Source organism: Leopardus geoffroyi, chromosome C3, assembly GCF_018350155.1.
Source record: "Leopardus geoffroyi isolate Oge1 chromosome C3, O.geoffroyi_Oge1_pat1.0, whole genome shotgun sequence".
Lineage (NCBI taxonomy): Eukaryota > Metazoa > Chordata > Mammalia > Carnivora > Felidae > Leopardus > Leopardus geoffroyi.
In genome coordinates, this window is record NC_059338.1 from 40,431,624 (window position 1) to 40,447,667 (window position 16,044).

The window sequence follows — 16,044 nt, forward strand, 5'->3', positions numbered from 1 at the left end:
CTCAAGGTAAGATGGAGGAGGAGGGGCCAGCAAAGAGATGAGGAGCCATGATGAGGCCAGGGGAGTGTCTGTCCTGCCAGTGAGGAGTGGATGCTGTCTCGGGAGCATCACATGCTGCCCAGAGGTCAGATGAGGTGAAGAGTGCTCCTTGGATCTGCAACATGGAGGTTGACAAGGCCATGAAAAGCGATTTGAAGAGGAGGTGGGATAAGCCCACCAACGAGGGCTTGAGGAGTAAATGGAGATGAAGAAATGGGCACGGCATGTGTAGAAACACATGTGCAAACAGTCATTTGGGATCAGGCATGGAGAACACAGGTTCTTCCAGTGCTGGAGTTTTGCGTGTCATACGGTGAAGGGACAGAGGGGCAAAAATAGGGAGGGCATCTGGAAGGAAGCTGAAAGAACATGGAATTGAAACTGGTCAAGGAGGAACATGTAAGTTTGGGGCGGGGCGGTGGGCTCGAGTGTCAAGGTGGGAATGGTAGGGTTCTGGGGATGAGGTCAACGGCTTATTGCAGTGGAAGCACTTAAGTAAGTGAGCCTGGAAACCTGGGAGGGTACCGACCAGGGTGCTTGAGCTAAAGTTGAGTTCTCAGGGATTCTGTATTCCCTGTGGATGTGACCCTGCACGTGGTTGGTCTGGAGCAGAAGAAACTGTCATTGCAAGTAAAGTCACAATTTAAAGTGAATAGGTCATGAAGGGTTGTGGCACTATTCTATAAAGATTTTGTCTGAGCTGTAAACTTTTTTTTTTTTTTTTTTTTTTTTTTTTAATTTTAGTACTCAGTATTTCCTAAAGATCTATATATAAGATCCATATCCAGGTTCCTAATTGCTCTCCCATGATTTTATTACTTTTCTCATTAGGGTCAATTGAGGGAGCTCATGCTAGAAAACGGTGAATTGAAGAAGAATTTGGATTGCGCACATAAGGACCAGATGGAAAAAGAGGAGAAAATGAGAGAAGAAATAGCTGAGTATCAGCTACGGCTTCAGGAAGCTGAAAAGAAACACCAGGCTTTGCTTCTGGATACAAACAAACAGGTACAAACGTGGGGTTTGTTTCCTGGAGGAGCTGGGGAGTGGTGCATTGGCCATAGTAATGAGGCATGTTTTGCAAGAAGGTCCATTGATGTGCATTATTACGCAAGACAATCTTATGAAGGGTCCCCATCATATTACCTTCACTGTCTTCTCCAGATACCATCCAGATCTTATTTTACAATGTGAGTTTTTAAAATCTATTTCTGTCTTGGAATAGAATAATAGGAGAATCCCAAGGACTATTTGAAATGGCCCTTGCGACAGCAATTTTCTTTTTTGTTTGTTTTCCTTATAATTTTTTTAAGCTGAGCCTCCTGGCTAAGGTGACGTTTTTCTGCCCTAGTATGAGATGGAAATCCAGACTTACCGAGAGAAGCTGACTTCCAGTGAAGAGTGTCTGTGCTTGCAGAAGGCAGAGATGGAACTCTTGAAGTCCAGTAAAGAAGAACTCAATAATTCTTTGAAAGCTGCTACTCAGATGTTAGAAGAATTGAAGAAAACCAAGGTATGTTCATTTCTCATTACTTCATAACTTAGAAGATACATGAGGATAATGGTTGTTTTCATTGCATGGAATTAATGCTTTCATCCTGTTATCAAAATTTTTGGGGGGCCCCTGGGTGGCTCAGTCTGGGGCGCCTGGGTGGCTCAGTCGGTTAAGCGTCCGACTTCAGCCAGGTCACGATCTCGCGGTCCGTGAGTTCGAGCCCCGCGTCGGGCTCTGTGCTGACTGCTCGGAGCCTGGAGCCTGTTTCAGATTCTGTGTCTCCCTCTGTCTCTGCCCCACCCCCGTTCATGCTCTGTCTCTCTGTGTCTCAAAAATAAATAAACGTTAAAAAAAAAAAAAATTTGTTTTTAAAAAATTTTTTTGGGGGCGCCTGGGTGGCTCATCGGTTAAGCGTCCGACTTCAGCTCAGGTCACGATCTCACAGTCCGTGAGTTCGAGCCCCGCGTCAGGCTCTGGGCTGATGGCTCAGAGCCTGGAGCCTGCTTCCAGTTCTGTGTCTCCCTCTCTCTCTGCCCCTCCCCCGTTCATGCTCTGTCTCTCTCTGTCTCAAAAATAAATAAACGTTAAAAAAAAAAAAATTAAAAAAAATTAAAAAAAAAAAATTTTTTTGTAGTCAAAAATAAAAGCATCATTTTTCTGCTGAGTTATTTTTATTTTTTTTTTAAAGTTTCCTTATTTTGAGAGAGAAAGTACAAGTGGGGGAGGGACCGAGGGAGAGGGAGAGAGAGAATCCCAAGTAGGCTCCGTGCTATCAGCGCAGAGCCTGATGCAGGGCTTGAACCCACGAACTGTGAACACCTGAGCCAACCTCAAGAGTCGGATGCTTAACTGATTGAGCCACCCAGTCTCCCTGCTGAGTTATTTTTAAAAGGCAGTGGATGGTCTGCAGTCTCACAGCTTGGATAATACTTTATACATCGCTCAGTGAATCCTCCCAAACTAGAGGATGGTAAAGACTTTCTCAAGATGGATATGAAGATCAAGGTGATAGCCGATTGGGACAGGCCTCTCCAGCTATAGATAATAATCTGGTGGGTAATTCCGAAGTCTTGCTTCACTGGTCTCCAAGTTCATTGCTGTCACCAGCCCACTTTTCCCGTGCCTCATGCGGAGATCAAGGTGTGCCAGAGCACTTGGCCATACACACATATGTGTCCTTTCTCCTCTTTATCTCCACGCAAGGTTCCTTTACCAAAAAAAGAGGTGAACCAGTAGTCTTGGGATTGTTCAACTATAGGTGGTGCTACAGTAATCCTACTTGGAAAGAGAGGCTGTTTGATTCCTACAGATATTTTTCATAAGATGAATACCATCCAGGATGTATAATAATGAACTTGGAAAATAAATATCTACAGAGGTCTTTACTTAAAGGTGGTTTAAATTGTAAATATTATGATACTGTATATTGAATATAGTCAAACAGAAAAGTAGGTGTAAACTTAACATTTGTTGCTCTTAAACAGTTCTCAAGGTGAAGGAAATACTGACAAAATACAAACTATTAACAGTCACAATAACATTAACGGTCAATCGTGTTCTGCTACTACAAAATGAGACATATTTAGTAATAGAGCTTCAGATTTACTTTTTATTTATTCACTTCCTTTTTTATTTTTATTTATTTATTTATTATTTATTTATTTATTTATTTATTTAATATGAAATTTATTGTCAAATTGGTTTCCATACAACACCCAGTGCTCATCCCAACAGGTGCCCTCCTCAGTGCCCATCACCCACTCTCCCCTCCCTCCCACCCCCCATCAACCCTCAGTTTATTCTCAGTTTTTAAGAGTCTCTTATGGTTTGGCTCTCTCTCTAACGTTTTTTTTCCTTCCCCTCCCCCATGGTCTTCTGTTAAGTTTCTCAGGATCCACATAAGAGTTTCACTTCCTTTTTTTAAAAAAATGGAGGTAAAATTGATATATGATGAGTTATTAGTTTCAGGTGTGCTTTCTAAAGCTTGTCTAATCTTTGACCGTTCTGTGGAGAATGTCTCTGCATACACATCATGTACAAAATGGCTTCTTGTTAGTTGAGCCTATTCAGATGCATATAATTTTAATGAGGTACCAGTTAATGAGCACTGTTGAATTGGAATTAAATGGATCTGGGGGCGCCTGGGTGGCGCAGTCGGTTAAGCGTCCGACTTCAGCCAGGTCACAATCTCGCGGTCCGTGAGTTTGAGCCCCGCGTCAGGCTCTGGGCTGATGGCTCAGAGCCTGGAGCCTGTTTCCGATTCTGTGTCTCCCTCTCTCTCTGCCCCTCCCCTGTTCATGCTCTGTCTCTCTCTGTCCCAAAAATAAATAAACGTTGAAAAAAAAAATTTTTTTTTAAAAATAAATAAAAATAAATGGATCTGTAATCCAGTGATGGTTGGAATCAGAAATAGAAAATTCTGGAAGTGCAGATTTACTGCAACACTGCTAATACATTATTTCAAGATGAAATAATATACCAAGAATGAAATCTACATGCAACATGAAATTGACGTTCAGGTTTTTTGGGTTTTTTTTAATAGTTTGGTCTGCCTTTGTATGATCATGATCTCTTATTGGAAACTCTTGGAGCTGGTTTGTTTTAGAAGTCTTGCATTTTTTAGATATTACATAATACAGTGCATGTTATGGAGTATCCCAGCAGGGTCTGGGGTAATCTATCATAATCAGATTCATATTTCTGCAACAAGATGCATGACTATTCTCACAAGGTGGGATAAATAAAGACTATATATAAGTACCTCTGTATCTTAAAATTTTCCTCTAAATCATTGTCAGAGCTTTTTTTTTTTTTTTTTTTTTTTTTGGAATTTGCAGATGTGGTTAAGGAACAGTGTGAACTCCTGAGAAGTGTGTGATGCCATCAGTCTCTTACCATCCTATTCGCTTTCTGTTCGAGCAACCGTAGAATTTAAATTTGTATTATGAGCCATAATATTCTTTGGCTTTCACTTGGCGTCACCAAAACAAATGCCATCTTGGGTATTGAAATTGTCAACAGCACGGGCTACAGATGGAAACACAAGTCTATCCTCAAGAATTTTTGACCCACCAAACATATGTCCATTATCTCCCACCCTAACCCCCCAGGTGTGATTCCCATTGGACAAACCCTGTCGTGGGCTCCTTCCTCGGGCACTGTCTTAGGAACTAAGATTTATGCTTGCTGATACTCAGAAAGTGACAAAACCACAGTGTCTACTGGGGAGACCTAGGAAACCGAGTAGGGAAGATGAATTGTTTTATGCATCTTTAGATGTTTTATTTTGAACATCGTAATACTTAAATTTATAATATATGGTTCTTAATGATATCTCGTGATTATTTTCCCATATGCTCATACGAAGGAATTCAAAGTTTTAAATTCAAGGTGTTGTTTTGTAGGCGGACAGTGTAAAATATACAGATCAGTTGAAGAAGGAAAATGAACGTTCGCAGGGGAAAATAAAGTTGTTGATCAAATCCTGCAAACAGCTGGAAGAGGAAAAGGAGATGTTACAGAAAGAGCTGTCTCACCTTGAAGGCACACAAGAGAAACAGAAAACAGGTAGGTGTTAACTAGGCACATCCATCAGCCAAAACTCTTCCACTCGTGAAGTCACACACATGTGGTGTGTCGGCATACAAGCGTTTTTAGTGCTCTGTCCTGCACTAAACTGTCGGCAGTTGCCATTTTCCAGTATCTGAATTTTGTGCTTGGCTTGGGGTCATAGGGTTAATAGGATTCAGAATGAAGTCTGCATATTGAAATGGAATCATTGCATGTTCTGTTCTATAAAACACAAAAACTGGCAGCACTTTTTGCTAATGAGCTATTGCAAAAAGAGTTTTTCACGTGCATGTCCATTTATGTAGTTGCTACGTCAGAGGCAGATTGACATTCTGAGCTGGCATTGGTGATTTAGCAACAGCTGATTCTGGTTGTCCTTGGCCCATTCTCGTGGGTCAACTAAATGGAAGGCTTAGGGGCTGTATGTTTGGGTGTCGAGGTAAAATAAAAAAGAAATGGCAACTGTCCTTGTGACTTTTCTGCACTCCTCTCTTCAGAGCAGAATGCTCTTACTGTGTGGAAAGATGATGGCAAGCATAGTATAAGGTGAGGGGCCCTTCTGGACCATAGCTGCACAGGGTGGGTGGGTGACCTTCCCTGCCGAGAAGAGTACTTGGAGTATATTGTAGATCCAGAGAGTTTTTCCAGTGGATTCAGTGCTAACCATGGCAGCTACAAATTGACCAAGATTCCCACCTCTGAAGCACTTGTCCATCAGAACCTCCACTTGCCCATCAGAACCAAGCACTGGTCCATCAGAACCTCCACTGCTTTAAAAAAAAAAAACAACAAAGCTGTTTTGGACTTGTCTTGTCACTGACCCGCTTCTGGTTCCCAAAGCCATTACAACAGACTTCATATTCTTTACCAATTTTTATTGTTTGTTCACTTATGATGGAAAGAATGGGCAGGTGAAAATTGGGGATGTGCTAGATTAACTCATCTGATCTCATATGAACTACAAGATGGGTTGGCTGGAATACGCATTTGAGATTTTGATAGATTTTATTTAAGCTATCCTAAGGAATGTCCTATAATCTACTAGACTTGTACTTTGGTATGATCCCTCCCAACAAGAGTTGTTTGACCTACGAGAACATATAGATATGTCTTCCCCCACCTTCTCTAAAAGAAAACCAAATAACAACTCTGAGGTTGTCGGCTTTACGATGCCCAGTGTTAACTAGAGAAGCGTCACGTGATGTACAGTGTGTCCCTTTACTTTGGACAGGTGCTGTTGTGGATTCTAATGTAGAGGAATTAATGGCTGAGATAAAAGAATTGAAAGAAACTCTTGAAGAGAAAAGCCAGGAGGCCGATGAATACTTGGACAAGTATTGTTCCCTGCTCATAAGCCATGAGAAGTTAGAGAAAGCCAAAGAGATGTTGGAGACACAAGTTGCTCGTCTGTGTTCACGGTCTAAACTTAATCTCCAGAGTTCTCCTTTGCTAAATGCAGTTGTTCCAGAATCCTCTCCAGCCCCTTCTGCTACTGAAAAGAAGTTATCATCCAGCCAAAATAAAGCCCCAGGCAAAAGGCAAAGGTCCATTGGGATTCCAGAAGATGGAGGGGGCGCAGCGCCTTCTACCCCAGAGACGTTTTCTAAAAAGAGTAGGAAAGCCAGCAAAAGTGGTATTCACCCCTCCGAGGATGCCAAACACACTGAGTTTGAGCCAGAGGGACTTCCAGAAGTTGTAAAGAAAGGTATGCGTCATTTAAAAGCAAAATTATTTGTGTTCTTTTGAAATTCCAAATAAAAATTCACATACGAAAAGACAGAAGAAGCATTTATGTTTTAGTTTGTTGCATGACAATACTAATTGACCTTCAGAAGCAATAGTCCACCTTTAAATTGCTAAAGTATGTTTTGTTTTGTTTTGTTTGTTTGTTCGTTTTCCTGCATGAGGAAAAGACTAAGATCTAATTACTCATGTTACAGTACAAAATGTGCTAATAGATTTGAAGAATGACTATTCAAAGCTTGTTCGGGATTTGATATTCCTGGGCTGGAAATTCCCCAAATCAAGGGCACTCTTCAAGCTTTTTTTTTTTTCCCCCTGTTAGTCCTCATCTCATCCAGGTAGGAGGTGAACTGGGGGATGTGCCTCTTGGCTGGAGCTGCTCAGCACTTGTTTTTTTGTTTTTTGTTTTTTTTTTTGTTTAAACTCAGTGATCTTCAGAGTGTGGGCCAGGGACTGGGGCCAGTCTAGGAACCGTGTGTTACTGGTCCATGACAAAAAAAAGTAATGTTCAGAAATCAATAGTAAGAGTTTAAAAATGTTCATAACAATTTGACATTGTTGCCACATGCAGGCATGTCGTGAATGTGAGTTCTCCCTTGGCTCATTCTTACTTGGTTATACAGGAGTATCATTCCACAGCAAGTTGGAAATTACCCCCATGCCTTTCCCTCAAAAAATTATCAACACTAATTCTTTGCCCTAGATGATTTGAGGGACACCGTTCTGAGTAACTCTGGCTCTCAGGAAATCTGGCCCCCAAATAATTCGTTATATCTTCCTCATTCCTGTTTTTTATTTGTAGTGAAAGGGTTAAAAACAAAAGCAAATAGTTGCTTTAGTCAGCCATTAATGCCGCTCTGGAGGGTGTGCGCCATGCCCATCGGGACTGAGTTTCTCTTCCTCACCTCAGGTCACGTCCATTGCCACTATGGAGGGAGACAATGTGAGCAGACTGTGAAATCACTCTTTTACCGAATCGGCTGTCTCCTCCCACCCAGTCTCTACATGGGAGTGGGCACCTGTGGAGCAGTGGCTCTTACCATTTGACCTTCTCTTGTTTTAAGCAAGAGTCGGCCTTTTTTTTTTCCTTTTCTTTTCTTTCCATTTTACCCCCCTTTTTGTCTCCAATCCAAATGTTATGGGAAGGCTTGCTCGTGTGTTCTTCGCATCTTAGAGGAATGTGAGTTAAGACATCCACATTAGAAGAAGAAGAGGAAGCAGGAAATACACTTTTTGTTTAATGTTATTTCCCCTTCTTTTCCCGTTGTGTTTTCCTGTGTGTCTGGGAAGAGAACACCTGCCCGCTACTTATTTGATTTGGGGGTTCCCAGGGCAGCTGTGAAGTTAATCCATTGTCCATTGTGGCTAGCAGAAAGTGTTTTTGGAGTTACTCTTACGTTTGTTGAAACTTTGCTTGATACATATCGTTTCCCTTGTAGATAGAATTGGACCTAGCAGTGTTGACAGTCAGCGTTTTTTGCCCATAGGGTTCGCTGATATCCCAACAGGAAAGACAAGCCCGTATGTCCTTCGGAGAACAACCATGCCAACCCGGACCAGCCCCCGCCTCGCTGCCCAGAAGTTAACACCATCCCCACTAAGCCTCAACAAAGAAAATCATACCGAGACCTCCAAACCAACAGCTGGTGGCAGCAGATCACAAAAGGTAAATTCCTGCGAACACGCCTCCCCCCTTCCAAATCCAAGAAGTTACAGTGTTTTCTGGGCAAGGGTCTGACACAGCGCCCCCTGACCCAGGAGCTCTTTGAAGCCTGGCCTTCTTTCTCTACGTGCTAGAAGTAAGCCAGGCCTGAGGACGGTAGGGAGTGGACCAGGGGATAAACATTACATTATCCTGCGGCTACAATCTCATCCTTGATCCGACAGGCCCCTTACAGTTTGACAGAAAATGTTAAATAATGAGAAATTGTCGATCAGAACTCAAAGGATTTGTAAGCAAGGTTCGAGCTGTACGTTAAAGGAATTGAAAGGTAGTCTTTCTTTTGACCACAGGCATTGGTCATTGCTTATTTCACACTTTTCCCTCTAATCCATTGCCCCATGCCCCGGCTGCCAATTCTTTTTTATTTTTCTTCTTTCTTTTTCACTCCTTTACTTTACAAAAAGCAAATATTTCAGTAGACATCTAAAGAAAGGGTCTCTGTTGACACATCTATTTCGATTGTTGAGGGTGGGACGACGATTTTAGTGACCTCTGTGCACCTGGCAAACGGCCCAGTAAATGTCATTTAAAGCATCGAGAATATTCACTTTGCAGATCTTTGTTCCATTATTCTATAAGGAATACTAGCACTTATGTACGCAAAGTATATGCATTTTATTGCACTCACAGTAAGTGGTATGATAGAAGAAAGAAGAAAGTAAGGTTCACAAAGATCTAACCTGCCCAGAGTTAATGCTTACTGTCTCTCATCTCCACAGTCTTGCTCTTTTCCCCAGCGTTACTCAAACAAGAGGTCACAGGAACGTTGCTGGAATAGTTCTAAGAATTCTAAAATTTTGTGATTTTACTTGCTTGCTTGTTAGAGTTTGAGTAACTATGCAGTGTGATTACCTTGACCCAGCAAACAAAACTTTGAAAGTGTAGGAACCCCTATCTGTGTAATGTAATAATTCTTTAAGTGACTAGGCCTGCTCCTCATCAGGATTTTAGATACCAAAATACAAAGACATTGGTGATTAGGTGCATCAAAACAAGAACATATTTGTAAATGTTACATTGATATATAAGAGCTGTAAGCCTCAAGGAATGTATACCTGGTGTTAAGTTTTTTCATGACTTACATACTAAATAAAATTTTATTAATTCAGAGGTAAGGAAGAAAGGTCTAGCATTTTCTTTCACTCATCAAAATGAGCCCATCTGTTACCCGTATTAGAAAGATTGACCATTTTGTGCAAATCTGCACCCCCCCGGCCCCCAGCCCCTGGCCCTTCTCTCTTTCTTTCTTTTTCGCACACATTCACTTTGGGATCTAGCTTTTGAATGCTGGGAACAACAAAACACTGAAGAGGGTACTGGAGTAGGTCTTGACTTTCCAGTGACCATAAGAACAGCTTCTTTTCCATAAAGTAACCAGTACCCATGGAAAGGGAAATTTCCAAGCTTGACCAAAGCTTTCAACCACAAGACAAGTCCTGACCTGCAGTACAGGTTTAGGCTCTGGGGCAGGCTGTGCTTCTTCCCTCACTGGGTGGCTGACTGGGAGCCCGTCCTCACTCCTCGTACATGCTAAAGTCCATTCCTGCTTGTCTCACACCTTTGGTGATCAAGTGGAGTACTTAGCTGTCTGGCTAAGTACTTTTTTTTTTTTTTTAATGTTTATTTAGTTTTGAGAGAGAGAGACAGAGTGTGAGCAGGGGAGGGGCAGAGAGGGAGGGAGACACAGAATCCGAAGCAGGTTCTGGGGCTCTGAGCTGTCAGCACAGAGCCCAACACGGGGCTCGAATCCATGAACCGTGAGATCATGACCTGAGCGGAAGTCAGACGCTTAACTGACTGAGCCACCCAGGCGCCCCCCTTAAAACAGAAAATCTTGACACATACGTAGTACCCTGTACTTTCACTGGTTTAAGGTGGCTCACTTTATCATAATTACTTGTTAAATATCTGCCTTCTGAGTTGCAGGAGGAGTACCGTGAGGTCTCTGATTATGATTATAGCTTACCTGTGTCCTCATGTCTAATACAATGTCTGACACTGAACAGATTATTTGTTGAATGACTGGGGCTGTTAGTCTTGTCCTGAAGCGATTACGATAATAGATGTTTAAACGTATGTTAGGAAACCATCTCATGAAATCACCACATGGGTCATTTTTTTCCTTCTTTTATGAGGAATTGATGGAAAAGCAGTTTACGTGGGGGGTTCAGACTTATTATCTAGGAACAAGAGCTCTGCACACTAGGGGGCCTGCTTTCCACACCACTGTTGAGTCTGCAGAGTACAGAGTAGTAACCATGGTTTCCTGCAGATTTGTGTTCGATGCATCGGCTACAGGCTGCAGTTGGCTCCAGCAGTTATGAATCGCTAAGCAATTTTGCGCACTTGTGCAAACGAATGGGGGTGGTTCCTCTTGAGAGGAGGTTATAGGAGACTTCGTGGTTAGATGCAAACTCTTCAAAACGCAGCCTATTGATTTTTAATTTAATTCAGCATTTTCTCAGTCGCCTTGTAAAAATGCTTGCCTCATCTGTTAAGGGTATTTCATCATTCAGTTTGAATGAATAGAGCCAAGGTATCCTTTCCTAAAGCTGTTGCTTAGAAACTCAGGATTATGAGCCCTTGCCTGAAGTGACTGGCTGAAGGTCTGAGACAGGCAATTCCCTAGGTCATTCAGCAGGACCTTTAGTGACATCTGTCAGGACCTTTAGGGAAATCTGTCAGGTTTAGTGCAGAGTAGGTGAGGATCATTTTCTGTTATGTCTCTGGGTTGAACGAGCCCAGGAGCTCCTTGCTTGCTGGGGATAAGCGAGTCATGATTGTGGTCTTGGTCTGAACCCGGGGTTGGTGGTCAGTTCCAGAGGACCTGCCCCTAAATTGTAGAGGGTGATGGTGATGAGTATAGTGGGGCCCTGCGTTCCTTCCTATGAATGAGGTTCACTTTCACTGCACCATCTGCATAGTCGCCTTCTGGCCACTGTGGCTGCAGACATAGTTTGTAAGACAGTCCAGGTTGGGGTGCACTTAATAGTTTAGACACTTGGTGAATTAGACCTCATCTACTTATATAGACAGGTCTGAGACCAACCTGCCAACATGAGGATCAACTTCACAGTTTAAACTGATCATAGACTATAATTTTCTCAGCTCAGTATCAGAGAAATTGAGTCTAGAGGGGGAACCTAAGGGGTAGACTTGGGCTATTTAATTGGGATTAAGAAAGAGTTTTATTGGGCTCCTGGGTGGCTCAGTTGGTTAAGTGTCCAGCTTCGGCTCAGGTCATGATCTCATGGTTTGTGGGTTCGAGCCCTGCTTCGGGCTCTGTGTTGACAGCTCAGCGCCTGGAGCCTGCTTCGGATTCTGTGTCTCCCTCTCTCTCTCTGCCCCTCCCCCGTTCATGCTCTCTCGCTCTCTCTCTCTCTGAAAAATAAATAAATATTTAAAAAAAGTTTTATTAACTCAAATATTCTTTTCCCAATGTGAGTGATCCCTCTCTGTCTCTTTTTGTTTTAAACAGTGAATCTGAAGAGCTGACTTTCCTGTGTCAGATGGGTTCAAGGGAAATGCCTGTCTTTTGTATCACTTTCTATTAAAAAAAAAAAGTACCAGTAAAACTCTGTTTTTTTCCTTCAACTTTCCATGGATGGTAATTTTCCACTAAGTCCTGCTCCTTAGAGGCTGCTCTTTTTTAAGTGTCCTGCATTTAATCTGAGAGGCAAGCTTTCCAGGGATTTGATCTGTTGGCCAGATTTACTATGTTTTCTGTAATGAAAAGTATTTAGCTGCCTTTTAAAACCACATACTTCCTATGGAAAGAATATAAATGGGGAAATAATTTCCACTCTTCTTTCTTTCTGCTTCAGAAGGAGCTCACTGGAGTCCATTGCCGTCTATCAATAGCTTCTCCCTGTGGAGAGCAAACATGAGTCACCCTTGTCAAGAGCACCCTTCCTCTTTTCCTTGTGAAGATCTTTCCACTTGGGTCCTCCACTCCTGCCTTTAACTTTGGTTAAATGAAGCTTTTCTATGCTGTATCCATCCTGCTCCCCTTTCTCTTTTCTGACCCCATATCTTTAGTCACAACTGCATAAACCTCAAAAAATCTGAACTCTATCAGCTACCCTGCCCTCTTATCTGTTTCTTAAAAGTCTCACATTTCCTGAGATCGCTCTTTCTTTTAAAAGGCAGGACATCAGAAAGGGGAGTTACTCTTTCTGGACTTTATTATTTATTCTACTATAATTCAAATTCAATATGGACACAAAACAAAAACGTAAGGAGAATTTTAAAATGATGATATAGGAGAAACATGTTTTAGGTCCTTTAAATGTTGTAAATAGAGGTGCCTGGGTGGCTCAATCGGTTGAGTGTCTGAGTCTTGATTTCGGCTCAGGTCATGATCTCACGGTCGTGGGATCGAGCCCTGCACCGGGCGCTGAGTGTGGAGCCTGCTTAAGATTCTCTCTCTCCTTCTGCCCCTTCCCAGTTCGTGTGCATACGCGTGTGTGTGTGCGTGCACACACACTCTCTCTCTCTCTCTCACAAACACACACACACACACACACACATTGTAAATAAAGCTTACTCCCTATGAAGGTAGTCTTACTCATTGGAATCACAGTCACTTGAATGATAGCAGGGGCTCAGGGTAAATGAAAGCTGATTTGTGTCATCACTCAGGCATATATTGAATGTTTGACAGGTAGTCAAGCATATTCTGGGCACTAGGGTTACAATGGCAAGAAGGACAGGCTTGGCCTTCAAAAAGCTTGCCTTCTGATCTGAGAAGGTCATGCTAGCTTTGGGAGTGATCCTTTGGCCATCAGAAGTGTCAAGGAAAGCTCGCAAGGTGACTTAACCAAGTTCATGTCTGATATCCTCCTTGTTTCTTCCAGTGAGGAAGAAATACTAAAGCCGTGTATAACACCTACAGAAGAAGGATTGAATTTAAAATTTGGTGACATAAGCACTTTAATTTTCATGTTGTAGGATTGTGAATATGATTTAAATCTCTAACAAAGATGCTTTGTTTGTTACAGGTCAAGGTTGCTCAGCAAAGCCCAGTGGATTCAGGCGCCACCTTCCGAGAACCCACCACGAGATCTCTCTCGGTCAGTAACCTTCCTGAGAGGAGTTCAGCTGACAGCCCCAGGGAGGGCCTGAGGGCCAAGCGAGGCCGGCTTGCCCCCAGCCCGGAAGCTATCCCTGAGTCCAAGAGCAGCGAGAACTGCAGGGTCCAGTAGAAGCGACCCTTGTGTGTCAGGACCTTGGATGGTGGCAGTATTTGAGTAGAAGGCAGTGACCCTGCAGGGGCTTTTCTTTAGTTTAGGGAGCACATTATCTGTGGGAAGAAAACATTTCCTTATGAATCGAAATATATTGTACTCTTTAGCTCTCCCGTGTAGAAGTATTGGAAATGTTTGGAAGCACTGATCACCAATTCATATTGATACTCTTCTTCAGTAGTGTAAAGGGTGCTGGATAAAGCTCTTTGGTGCTGTTATGCTTAGACGGCAAGCACTTTGTAACAACTTTTGTTTGCATGTGGATTTTACCCTAAGGGAATTCAAAATACAGCTTATACTTCCAACGAACAGCTCCCAGGGAAATGTAAACTTTTGCTTTGTGATATTTCCTATGTATAGAGTTAGGCAGGAAATAATTTTAGATCAAGAATTTCTTTTAGCCGAGTGAAATGAAGGAAAATCACGCACACATATACATATGTGGATGTACATAAGGTGGGTGTGTTCATGCTTAGCTTCCAGTGTGTTTTCTAAATGTTTGCCAATATAACCTGTACATACTTGTGTGTGGCGGTGACGGGGGTTGTGTGTTCATTTCCAGTTGGCCTGGTCGCAGGCTCCTCCGAGATGCGGTATGTCAAAGTTTTCTGTCATTGTACTGTTTCTTTTTCAGACCAATTTGTTGCACTTCTTTAGTATACGTTCTCATCAATAGTGATCTTGTATTAAAATAGAGCATTTTTTGTCCTAATAAAAAAAATCACTCTTGGTTTCTGTAAAAATGATTTCTAAATAGAAATGCATTATGAACATTGGTGCTGTATCTTGCTGACTTCTGCAGCCTCGTATAAAAAGTAAAAGAGTCTTAACAAATGATAACTAGTACATTTAGCGAACATACTCAGTTATGTTAAAAGACATGATTTGGAATGTGGGTCATGAAGATTTACAGGATTTCTCTAGGAATAATGTGTCCAGCCAGTGCCTGGTACATTGTGTACCCATCAAACTGCATCAGCAAGGATATACAAATATGTGGTATTTTCCAGCTCCTTTATTGATGATAGCATTTGAAAATATGCAGGCATTATGAGCCATAGCAAATCCAAAAACTTTGGAACAAGTCCCTTTGTCTTTGAATCAGGGTAAAAAAGTTTTCAAGGACATGAACTAGTAAAAGATAATTTGCTCTTGACTTTCAGTTCAAACTGATGTGTAAACCTTGACGAACACTATCATTTATATATTAAAACTGGCCTTTGGAAGGTGGCCTCTGTTATTGGATAATGCTTTGGTAATATTAAGCCACTTAGTATTCATCTACTGAAAGTGATATCCTGGCTTTCCTCCTGTTTCTTCAGCTGTTGCTTGGGGTTATGGTCTGGTGCAATATCCTTATCATAAATCACCCAAGGGCTGTCATGTGTTCAAGGGCATGGCCCGGAGTAGACATCGCTGGGATCAGGCTGTCAGCTTTGTTGGCTGTCTCCAGTTGTTGGAAGATTCCACTCAGTAGGTCTGGCTGGGCGGTTCCATGGGTCCTTGAGATCATCTTCCACCTTTTCCTAGGTGGACCATGGCTGCCTTGTTACAGGGGATACTTGGCATGCCTTCCGTTTTCATGATTGTAGAGAACTGTTCAGTCACTATAAATGGGCAGCTGAGACATAAAATATCCTTTTCCTCGGGCTAGCAATACTCTTTATACCATGAGTTGAGCTGCATATAGGATGAAAAGTAAATACACCATAGCCCCAACTTGATAAGCCAGTTGAGTCACAAGTAAGATCCCAGCTGACAAATCATCTGGAGAAACAGACCAACTCCAGAGATCCAGGAGTCAGATTCTCAATCTGTACAATGAGGGGCTTGGTAGAGATGATGCTTTCATCTTGAATATTCTGTAGGAACTCAGTTGGCCCTTTGTTTCATTGGGAGTGATCAAGAGTCCAAAGGGACTGCATCTTTAATAAAAAGGGACTAAAAGCCAACATTAAATTGTAGCCTGATTTCCTAAGAGTCACCCCTGCACCCCTGCATGCATATTAACTTTGAGGTTTATCCATGGTTTTTCTCATTTGTCCCCAGCCTATTTTGTTGGGACTACGAACTTTTCACAGGTTTCTTTGAACTTGGAAAGAAGTCAAGACACTTCTTCCCAGCAGCCCCTAACTATTCCACTTCCCAACTGATTTGAGTCAGGGAAAAAATTTCTAAACAGTCTTAGGGTGGCTGAGCACATTGATCTTAGGATTTCCAGGTTAATG

At 42.2% G+C, this 16,044-nt stretch overlaps 1 protein-coding gene across 4 annotated transcripts in view; it reads left to right on the forward strand.

Annotated features, from left to right (window-relative positions):
• Positions 1–14,546, forward strand: part of CENPF (centromere protein F) — a 61,809-nt gene extending 47,263 nt beyond the window's left edge. For all 4 annotated transcript variants that reach the window (XM_045452533.1, XM_045452536.1, XM_045452532.1 and 1 more), the window contains exons 15-20: positions 871–1,047; positions 1,391–1,552; positions 4,939–5,101; positions 6,336–6,809; positions 8,335–8,513; positions 13,571–14,546. In XM_045452533.1, coding sequence (XP_045308489.1) covers positions 871–1,047; positions 1,391–1,552; positions 4,939–5,101; positions 6,336–6,809; positions 8,335–8,513; positions 13,571–13,774 — 1,359 coding nt within the window. In that variant the 3' untranslated portion in view covers positions 13,775–14,546. The remainder of the gene's footprint in view (positions 1–870; positions 1,048–1,390; positions 1,553–4,938; positions 5,102–6,335; positions 6,810–8,334; positions 8,514–13,570) is intronic.
• The last annotated feature ends 1,498 nt before the right edge of the window (positions 14,547–16,044 follow it).